This window comes from Spea bombifrons, chromosome 6 (assembly GCF_027358695.1).
Source record: "Spea bombifrons isolate aSpeBom1 chromosome 6, aSpeBom1.2.pri, whole genome shotgun sequence".
Taxonomy (NCBI): domain Eukaryota; kingdom Metazoa; phylum Chordata; class Amphibia; order Anura; family Pelobatidae; genus Spea; species Spea bombifrons.
Genome location: NC_071092.1, coordinates 31,863,100 through 31,874,175, shown reverse-complemented (window position 1 = coordinate 31,874,175; position 11,076 = coordinate 31,863,100). Strand labels below are relative to the sequence as shown.

Here is an 11,076-nt window from a genome sequence, read left to right as displayed (position 1 = left end):
ATTCATGGTGGATTGTAGAGAGGTCAGACGGTTAAGAGGGAGACCAGCTATAACAGACAGAATAACAGTAGTCAAGACGGGAGATGATCAGGGCATGGACAAGAGCCTTAGTGGCATGCTGTGTTAGGAAGGGACGGGTGCAGGCAGTGTTTTTAAGATGGAGATGACAGACTGAATGTGGGGGGTGAACAGAAGGTCGGAGTCAAGGGTGACACCAAGACAGCGTGCATGAGTAGACGGGGAGATGATGGCACCATTAGCAACTAGGGAAATTGATGGGGGAATCTTAGCATTGGAGGGAGGAAAGATGAGAAGTTCTGTTTCAAAAAATGTGCAGATATCCAGGAAGGGACAGATGCAAGGCAGTTAGTTACACGAGCTAAGACAGAGGGAGAGAGATCAGGGGATAATAGATAGATAGATCAGGGTGTCATCAGCATACGGGTGGTTTTGAAAGCCAAAGGATGAGATCAGTTTGCCAAGGGAGGAAGTGTAAAGAGAGAAAAGAAGGGGTCCTAGAACAAAGCCTTGGAAGAAGTTCTGAAGGTTAATAGAGCTGACGTCTCTGGTTAGGCGGGGTTGGGGTGCAAGGGAGTGAGTAGGAGGCAAGGTTAGAGAGCAGGAAAGGAAGTGGTGGTCAGAGAGGGGGAAAGGGGAATTAGAAAGGTTAGAGAGAGCACGTGCTAGAAAAAAGGTCCAGGGTGTGACCATCCTCATGAGTAGGGGAGTTAATATGTTGTTGGAGATCAAAAGAGGAGGTAATAGAAAGGCATTTTGAAGCCATGGGACTCAATGAGGTGTCAACTGGGATGTCGAAATCCCCAAGGACAACAGAAGGAATATCAGAGGAGAGGAAGAGAGAAGTGATTGAGAAATATGTTAGCCGGGCCAGGGGCGGTATATAACAGCAACGCGTATGGAGATGGGATGAAATAGTCGGATAGCATGGACTTCGAATGAAGAGAAAGAGAGTGATGGGGCAGAGGGAATAGGTTGAAAAGTACATGTAGGGGAGAGTATGAAGCCTACCCCCCTCTCCCTCCACCCTTCCTGTCATCAGGTCTGGGAGTGTGAGTGAGGTGTAGGCCACCATAGGAGAGAGCAACGGGAGAGGCAGTGTTAGAAGGGCATAGCCAGGTCTCAGTTAGAGCGAGAAGGTGTAAGGAACTAGAGATAAAGTGATCACGTAGGGCTGTTTGTTTGTTACAGACAGAGCATGCATTCCAGAGCGCAAGGGTAAATGGGGGAAGGAGGAGCGGCAGGGTATGTGGGAGATTATTGATTTCTGGAATGTTGACTGGGAGAGGATGGGGGAGAGATCACCTAAGGAGGTCCAGGGTTTGGGGAAATATCCCCAGCTGCTAAACAAATAGTAGAAGAGAAAGCGAGAGGAGGTGGGAATAGGACCTGTGCGAACGGAGAGATTGCTGGGAGTGAGGGGAGGTGGGGGAAAGGGAGGAGGTGACGTTGAAAAGTGCTTGGGATGAGAGAAGGGGAGAAGAAAGTAGTCATGGTGCAATACAGACATAGTGTGGGGTTGCAGGTGGCTGGAGAGAGATAATGATTTTACTAACAACAGAGGAAAGAGAAAAGTGGAACAAGAGGATTGTGAACACGGTATGTGAAGGAAAATGGTGATGGGAATGGAATGGAGGTGGGGGGAAACACAAAAAGCAGTAGGTAGCACTTGACAGTTCAGTGGAATATTGATTGTAGGGAGTCTCCCAGGTCTTCTCTGTCCTTCCTTGTTGTCCTCCTTGGTGAACTCCCAGATAGTGGCATTTAGTAAAAATTGGCACTTGGATTGAAAGTGGCACATTCATTAAGATTTAAAAAAGAGGGTACTTAACCTTAGGGGGCAGCGGCAGCTGCTCTCCTCCACTGCAGTCCAATCACTTTCCACGGGTTAGCTGCGTGAAATCAGGTGAAGCACTTTGCACACGCGCACACAATGTTCACAGAGTTGGGGCTGGGGCAGTAAGCATATCACATGACAGGAGATATAGAATGCACAGAAAATAGCTGGTGAGGGGGGAAATGCAAATAAGGGGATTCTGCTATTGCAGGGGGGGGTCACAATAAACATTTAACCCCTTAAGGACAATGGGCTGTCCTTAAACCCAATAAAAACAATGCATTGTGAGCCTGTACATGTACGGGCTTTGGCATGAAGGGGTTAGAGAGACCTCTCAGTTATCACATGCATTGATGGCTAATGTCCCTTTAACACATTTTTTTTGGCATTTCTCTTACATTTAAGCTTTCTATGAACCGCTTAGGCTACTGACTTAATTCCCTCCAAGCAGACTTTTACTCGCCCATCCCCTTTTTTTCTCCGCTCTTGTGTCTTTAACCCCTTCGTGACAAAGGCTGATTTTACTTTTTGTACCCTTCGTGACAGTGGCCGTTTTAACATTTCTGTTATGGCGGACGTTGATGCCCCGGGGAGGGGCCAGACATGGCCCCTAGTGCCGATCGTGGCGTTGCTGAATGCCTCGAGGTCGAGGCATCACAGCAACAACGTTTGGGTGCAGAAAGCGAACGTAGATCGCTTTCTGCACCCGTTTAAAATCATGACGGTCCTGGCACGTCAATTGTCACTAACCTGATGGATAGGGAAGGCTTCCCCAAGCGCAGACCTGTATACAGCTGCCCCTGGCATTCTCTTCTTGGATAACTGATGCAGGATACAGTGACGTGATAATACACCCCGGGTGATGAGCCCAGCGAGAAGAGATTTAGGCCAGCAGAACAGTATCCAAGTAGCCAATACATACCTCCACTTTCATGCCACTTCATGGGTTGTATTTTGACAAATAAGGTGTATGAGTTTCTATGGGTAATGTATTAGTTGCCATCAAGTTGAAGTAAAAAAAAAAAAAAAAAAAAAGGGTGTGTTATTAAAAAAAATGTATAATAAGGTATCGGAATGGTCTTACTTACACTCCTTCCGTCATTGCGGCCGCTGTAATCAGTCGTTTTAAGTAACAGTGATTTTGAACACAGGCCCAGATCTAAGATGCTGGCGTGCAAGCAGCTCTTCTGACGAGGGTACCGGTTTCCATGCGGTCTGCTTCTCCAGACGTGTTTTTTTTTTTTTTTTTTGTCCGTTCACATCCAACCCTCATGTTTGTATTATATCGGAAGGTTTAAAGCCACCAAGCGGTGTAGACAATTTGTGTTTTTATCATTATTAACCCACAACAACCTGTTTATTTAAATAAGCGAGAGGTACGGGGAACATTTGAAGAGAATACATCAATGTGTTGCCCACAAAGTATTAGAATCGGATATTGTGTAAGTGAGATTCCAACTACAAGAAGTGCATCATTGCATAGTATGGAACGTAAGGAAATGCGAGTAAAATTAATGGGTCACCAACAATGGTCACTTGTAGTAATTTGAGGCTAGCATACATCTACGTAAAGGGAACACAGTTACAATTGACCAGGGAATTAGCTCATTGGAAATATATCTATTTCTGACGAGGCACTGAATCTCTCTATTAGCTTTCCGACCAGAGAAACTTGAATACATTTGAAGATGAAAAGGAGGACCCGAGTGCTCTGTGTGGAAAAACAAAACCGACATCAAATTATGAAAAGCCCAAAGTGCTTACTTTGCATCGAACCCGATCCGTAGCTACTCGACTAGGAAGTCATATTTATTGATGCGTCTGTTTACCTTCTTTAGTTCATAATATTCCACATATAATTTAAACGAATTGTGGCAGATGTTTGGATTTCAGTTATGTAGACTATTTTAGTGATCAGTCATAGAAGTCATCCCCCCCCCAGCACATAAATTGGAGAATTTATGGTATTTCAGAAATCACTACTTGTGAAATGTCTTTGTGATTTTGCAACGTATAATACTTCATTGCAGATTTCCATGGGATAATGATTAAGTATCCTATTACAGTGGGAAGGTAGGAGTGTATACTAGGGCATTACTCATAGGATTTCATCCATGTAGTTTATGCAAGTTTACAGCTACCCGCTTCCTTCCCGGTATAATATAGTGGTGGAGTATTCAGGAGAAAAACATTTTTTGCACATTTTAACTGCCTTGGATGCTTTATAAATATCCACGGTGACACAGGTTACTTGAAAAGGTTTTAGCAACGATTGGGGGGGGAAACAGACCAAGGACTGTTTAAGGTCTGAGTCTCTACATCGCATGGCATAGGAAGTTTTCTATGGCCGCTGGTTAGATCCAACCGTACGGATTTGTTCCAGCGAATGCAGTAAGTTTGTGGATCAAACTTTACCCAGAATGTTTACCATTTGCCAGGATGACATTAAGCACAGTAGAGTAGAGACTTTGGGGAAGGATTTACACACATTCAATTTATTGCATACTTAGTGCATGCCTTCATCAAGCGCATTTCTATGTTACACGATTTGCTCAAACCCCCCCCTTCTAAGGTGTGTAAGGAAAAGGTCAGCTACGAGTAGGTAAGCCATCATGCTGGCTGGTCCCTATATATGCATGGAAAGAAAGAAAGAAAGAAAGAAAGAAAGAAAGAAAGAAAGAAAGAAAGAAAGAAAGAAAGAAAGAAAGAAAGAGTTACTAAGGTTACTTGAAAGAATAAAAAAATAATCAACATACCATTAAAAAAAACACCTCAACGTGTGAGGAAAGGGATTTAGGGGTAATTATTTCTGAGGATTTAAAGGTAGGTAGACAATGCAGTAGAGCAGCAGGTAATGCTAGCAGAATGCTTGGTTGTATAAGGAGAGGTATTAGCAGTAGAAAGAGGGAAGTGCTCATGCCGTTGTACAGATCACTGGTGAGATCTCACTTGGAGTATTGTGTACAGTACTGGAGACCGTATCTCCAGAAGGATATAGATATGTTGGAGAAAGTTCAGAGAAGGGCTCCTTAAAATGGTTTATGGATTACAAAATAAACCTTACCAGGACAGGTTAAAGGATCTTAACCTATATAGCCTGGAAAAAAGACGGGGCAGGGGGGACATGATTTGAAACATTTCAATACTTAAAGGGAATCAACAAAGTAAAGGAAGAAAGTTTATTTAAAAGGAGAAATAAAACCGCAACAAGAGGACACAAGCATAAACTAGAGGGGCAAAGGTTTAATGGTAACATCAGAAAATATTACTTTACGGAAAGGGTAGTGGACGCATGGAATAGCCTCCCAGTGGAAGTGGTAGATGTTAATACAGTATAGTCATTTAAGCAAGCGTGGGATAGGCATAATGCCAAGCTAGATATAGGATAAGGGCAAGTACTAAAGGAGAGTACTCAGAGGTTGGGCAGACTGGATGGGCCTTCTGGTTCTTATCTGCCGTCACTTTCTATGTTTCTAAACTCTTAAAAATAATCCATGTGCGTATAATATAATTTTTTGACTCGGATGCAAGTAAAAAAATATATGTATCAGCATGTGAAGAATGATTTGTCCTGGCTGATTTTCTACATTATGAAAAATTCAGATAACATGAGTGTGAGTGTGTGTGTGTGGGGGGGGGGGGGAGACCTGGTTATATCACGATGACCACAGCAGTAATAACCACAGTCTAACTGTTCAATCTGACCGGGATTTTGGCCCTCTGCTCTTTGCACAATTGATGTAATTCATCAATATTCGTGACTTGTGTTGTTAAAGAAGCCCTAGTCATACAAAAACTTACCTGAGCATTTGTCAGCTTGACAATATACAGAACGATATCCAAAAATAGCTGAAGAAAAAAAAATAACAAATGAAACTCACAATACTATATAACAACTCTGTATACCCGCAACAATAATGGGAAATATGTATAATACAGGAGAATAGGAAAGCAAGCCACTAGTTAACGTGGAAAGACGGTATTTTGTTCAACACTGCAAAGTGCACCTTGGGTAAATCCAGACCACAATGGCAAATGATTACATGTTATTCACAAGAACAGCGTATGCATGTATGTAAATTTTATTGATAAATAACAGCATAATAAAAGGGGAGGCATAATACGTGTAGCCAATAGATTGTCAGCTTCGGTACCAGTATATTTAATGTATGTTCATTTGTAAGTTGTATTTACTTTTACGGTACCCTATTGTAACAGCTCTACCAAATCTGTTGGTGCTATATAAAATGTAAATGTAGTCATGAAAGTACAGCAGTCTACAGACAACTTTATTGGGGTACAAAAGCTATGGATACATTTGTAAAGGAGGCCCCTGTCTGTAAATCTCACAGTGTAAGTAATATACTGGTAATATAAATGGTAGCTACATTAACTTTATAATTATTTTCCTTGTGAAAGAAATACAGTAAGAGCATAAAGGACCATAGCCTATTTTTGAAGTACCCAGCACAAACAAAAAAAAAAGGTAACAAAACACTCACAACTAGAAGAGCCATGAGGAAACTCACCTTGCTTAAGTTTGAATACTGGTTCACCACGCTGTTACAAAACCTCTCAACATCTTGCGTGAGCAGCTGATGTGCATTTGCTATCCTGTTGTCCAAGTTGCCTATCTTAAACGTGGGGGGGGGGGGAAACAATCTATGTGGGGAACGTATTATACCTTGTGATATTTTATACATTAAATGGAACATTACTGAGAAAATAAGTAATTGTCTCTTAGGCTCAAAACCTGTTTATATCACCACGATCACAGCAACAATACCCACAGTCAAACTCTTCCAGTAGTTATCAATCTGGCCGAGATTTTGTTCACCGGCTCATTGTAGAATTGATGTAATTCATCAGTGTTTGTGGCTTGAAGTCCTAGTCATACAAAAACATACCCGAGCCCCAATAGCACTTACCAGCTTGATGATATACAGAGACATGATCCTACAGAACAACAGTAGCTGCTAGACATGAGAAATCCATCTTGTATGTCCAGTTATTTAGCCTTGTTCAAGACTATGTTAGCTGTAGCTAAAGTTTCCACACACACACACACATATATATATATAAATATACACACACACACACACAGCTACAGTTTTTACCATCATTAAACCATGACAAAAATTGCCCATAGATCCTGCTTTGCATAAACTTGTTTTTGGAGATATGGGGTTTAAAAATAAGAGCCAGTCAAGAACCCTGGCAAAAGGTGGCAAACCCAGCAGAACAGATCTCTGCCTTGTAGGCCTCTATTTTTTTTCTCTTAGACAGCATGTCATGACCTACATGTACTTCCCAAAAGGGAGGAGGAATAACTTAAGGGGAGATGATTCAGGTCAACATGGCTACTCCTACACATATTATATATATATATATACATATGTGTGTATATACACACACACACATACATACATATATATACACACACACATATACATACATATACACACACACACACATATATATATACATATACACACACACACATATATATACATATACACACACACACATATATATACATATACACACACACACATATATATACATATACACACACACATATATATACATATACACACACACACATATATACATATACACACACACACATATATATACATATACACACACACACATATATATACATATACACACACACATATATATACATATAAACACTTAAATGCAACATTCTCACTAAGCTCCTGGGCTTACAAACTCAGCGTCTCCTTGGCACAGATAAAATAAAGTTAATAAACGGACAGGCTGATTTAAGAGACGTGTATCTTCACTCATGACATGCCACAGAGGGCAAAAGAAGAAAACAAACATAAAACAAACGTTTTAGCTTACTATAATAACTAGAAAAGCATCTGGCAGCGAGCGGCTCTTGAAAATAGTATCTGGTCGTGTGATATAGCCACTACCAAGCACACATGTCTTAGCATATCCCCCAATGTCTAAACTTTCGATTAAGTAGAAAAAAAGGCAACACAAGAATGCTTACGGCAGGCATGGCGGCTATAAAGTTGAAGAGGCCTCTCTTAAAATCGTTTCTGCTGCGGCTGATGATCGCACTGCAAACCACCACATGTATGTATGTTACAGCGCACTTTCCACAGAGGCAACAGATATTTGAGAAAATCAGTGAAATGCAATATCCTTATACTATGCTTTTGATGGATGCAGAACGGATTTAATATAAAGGCCATGTGGTAGAAACCCAATGCAGCACAGGCAGCAGGCAGTTACGTGACAGTCAAAACCAAGAGCTCACCAGCGGAATGGCAGCTATATGGCGCCAAACCGGAAGTGGGGCACGAAACCGGAAGTGACCGTCATCCTAGTGCGCATGCGCAGAACGGAGCGGGCCCGAAACCGGAAGTGGGGCATGAAACCGGAAATGGGCCCGAAACCGGAAGTGCCCAACCTCTTACTGCGCATGCGCAAAACCGGAAGTCCGCGCATGCGCAGAACGGACCTGACCGAAAACGGAAGTGGGGCATGAAACCGGAAGTGAGCACGATACCGGAAGTGGGGCATGGAACCGGAAGTGGGGCACCTCCTACTGCGCATGCGCAAAACCGGAAGTCTGCGCATGCGCAGAACTGACCTGGCCGAAACCGGAAGTGGGGCACCTCCTACTGCGCATGCGCAAACCAGGAAATCGGCGCATGCGCAGAACTGACCTGGGCGAAACCGGAAGTGGGGCACCTCCTACTGCGCATGCGTGGAACCGGAAGTCCGCGCATGCGCAGAACGTTCCTGACACGGCAATTTCGTGGGGGCGGGGCCTACCTCCAACTTCTCGCTGTTTTATTCTGAATGGCGATGAGAGGATGGTTGAACCTTGCTGGCTTATGAAGCTGCAGGGACCCCAAGGTGTTTTTTTTTTTTCCCTCAACAGCTGCAGGCATTTGTTTGATAGTGTGATTGGTAAGAGTTGTAGCAGCTGTGAAGTGCGTTTTCGATGGTATTTAGCTAGTGTCTGCCTGGGATTGATGGTAGTTGTCACTGACAGCTGTAAAACAGAAAACAGAGTCATGCTTTTGTTCCATTGAATTAGACAATCACGATTATAAGTGAACATTTTGGTCTGTAGCAACTGCTTGACAGCATAGAGATAACACAATTATGGTTCTAGCCCTCCCACAGTCACTCATGGATCCCCTGTGTCCTGGCATCATACATCAAAGGTTTTTTTTCACTAGATGCTGCATGTAGAGTTTAATAGGCAAAATGCTTGGAATTGTAAAATTCACCAAAAATAAGAGATTATAGAATTTACCTGTTTTACGGAGAATTGTGCAGTGTTACCTGCTTTTCATATGTATTAATGTTAATTGAAATATAAGTGGTTATAATTATACAATTTATAGCCTCGTTTTTAAAGGTAAATTTAAACAGTGTATTCTACCAGACTTCTCGTATTACATGTCACTGATTAACAACATTTCCCGTGATAAATTCCATGCATCCAGGAACAATACTTTACAAAAAAATAAGCGCAATGAAATATTATTTAGAAATATAGCCACTTAATAAAGACAGGAGGAGTCCGGTGGCTTGTGGAGAGATGCAGTCAAATGACCGTAGTATGATGAGTGCGGATACACGTGTGAGTTTCTATTTAGAATTCTTTGAATTTTTAATTCTTCAGATCCAGTGGAAAGATGGTAAAGGTTGTAGTACACAATGAACACGAATGGACTTAGAGCACTTTCCAAGGGCTATAACCAAGGAAATTTAGAATACGGCAGCAGCTAAGATATATAAGTATTGAGGTGCGTTCAAATAAAATAAACAGGAAAGGGAACAAGTGATTCTACAATAAGCAAAATAAATCATACAAAAATCAATACATACATGGCAGAAGAGCAGATAATGTGGAAGATCGCCAACGTTTCCGCACAGCAGAACCACCGAAGTCCATCGAGGCTGCCCGTGTGTCCTGAGACAGTTCTTGGTCTTGTTTTAGCTTCAAGGTGGCTTTATGCTTGTTCCGTGTATGTTCCCTTAAAAAGGCAAATAACAGGAATGGGTCGCAGAAGTTATCTTAACCGAGCAGAAGGGGTTTTAAAACATTTGGTCCGTAGTGAGGTCACTTACCAATGGCTGTAGGTAACTCGCAGGAGTCGCGTCCGGCCATTCGGCAAGGGTAGCAGGCGAATTACGCAGGAGTGGTGTCAGGTCACCAGAGAACAGGACTGGACAGCGGTCAGGTCGATGATTACAGCCAGATAACTGAAATAGGATTGGGTTTCTTGCCACCACTTTTAACAACAGATAAAGAGTCAGATTACGGAGTTGAAAGTCAATAAAAAGGAAGCCATGAGCAGCGTAAGCGTAAGGTGCATGCGTGAGGTCTTACACGGCTATTACTGCTGGGCGTTAATTAGCACCATGTACTACAAAGAAATTGAATATGAATCAGCGCTGTCCGGAATTCAAAAACCTGCAGAGTTTCCAATGGAAGCAGAGACTTACGGATAAACACATATAATATGTGTTAACTCCTTAATTCCCTCTTTAGGGATTTGAGAGGTAGGCAGCAGTTCATTTTTGGTTTCAGATCCACATTGAGGACAGAATAGACTGTCCTTAAGTGTAGACGGGATAAAATGTGTAATAATAGTAATGGAGATCTGTGTAGGGAGAGGAACAACCCAGGGCCACCATAGAGCCGTCTCTATTTAGAATGATTATAATGCTAGGAGGGTACAGGTAGGCATTTTCATTATGCGGTGCTGGCAAGCGTTACCGTCGGACAGCACCCAATATAAAGCCAACGCTTGCCCTTTGCCCACACCTTTGTTCACCAAAAGAAATGCTCTCCGCTCTTCAGTCCTTTATCCCCGTCTGTCTCTGGCGTGGTGCGGGTACTATAATACATGACTGCCCATCAAAGCCGGCTTTTCCTCCCCATCCCCTGTGTCTTTTGATTGATTAAATATTAATTGCTTACCATTTGATGGATGCTCCCTTTTTTTGCCAATTGACAAATATGTTTTCTCGTGTTCAAGCTCCAAGAAAGGACCCATGCAAAAAACAAACAAACAACAAAACAGTAAAATTTCAGATGAAGAAAAAAGCAAATAAAAAAGAAAAGATGCCAGAAAGACTCCTGCATCAGAGGAAAACATTATGAAAACTGATAACTGGTTTCGCTTAATTAGTTATATTATAACATACATTACACATAA

At 42.1% G+C, this 11,076-nt stretch overlaps 1 protein-coding gene across 3 annotated transcripts; it reads right to left on the bottom strand.

Moving 5' to 3' along the window:
* Nucleotides 1-4,329: 4,329 nt before the first annotated feature.
* LOC128500670 (ATP-binding cassette sub-family D member 3-like) lies at nt 4,330-10,287 on the bottom strand. Of its 3 annotated transcripts, XM_053469908.1 has the most exons (8): nt 9,983-10,287; nt 9,740-9,888; nt 8,672-8,894; nt 7,881-7,950; nt 6,385-6,489; nt 5,657-5,704; nt 4,920-4,952; nt 4,330-4,481 (listed from the first exon to the last, which is right to left on the bottom strand). In XM_053469908.1, the coding sequence occupies exons 3-7, from the start codon at nt 8,788-8,790 to the stop codon at nt 4,944-4,946; spliced, it is 351 nt and encodes a 116-aa protein (XP_053325883.1). In that variant the 5' UTR covers nt 8,791-8,894; nt 9,740-9,888; nt 9,983-10,287; the 3' UTR covers nt 4,330-4,481; nt 4,920-4,943. The 3 variants fall into 3 exon arrangements, 1 of the variants encoding a protein (XP_053325883.1); XR_008354935.1 differs by lacking the exon at nt 4,920-4,952 and having other exon boundaries at nt 6,385-6,485; XR_008354936.1 differs by lacking the exons at nt 4,920-4,952; nt 6,385-6,489.
* Nucleotides 10,288-11,076: the final 789 nt, after the last annotated feature.

What these genes read in the sequence shown, in the direction of transcription:
- LOC128500670 (XM_053469908.1), bottom strand. Translation starts at nt 8,790, where the DNA reads ATGCCTGCAGCTGTTGAGGGAAAAAAAAAAAACACCTTGGGGTCCCTG. An exon ending in AAAACAGCGAGAAGTTGGAG is followed by an intron (nt 7,951 to 8,671) that starts GTAGGCCCCGCC and finishes GGTGGTTTGCAG; the next exon opens with TGCGATCATCAGCCGCAGCA. An exon ending in AGTATTCAAACTTAAGCAAG is followed by an intron (nt 5,705 to 6,384) that starts GTGAGTTTCCTC and finishes TTTTTTCTTCAG; the next exon opens with CTATTTTTGGATATCGTTCT.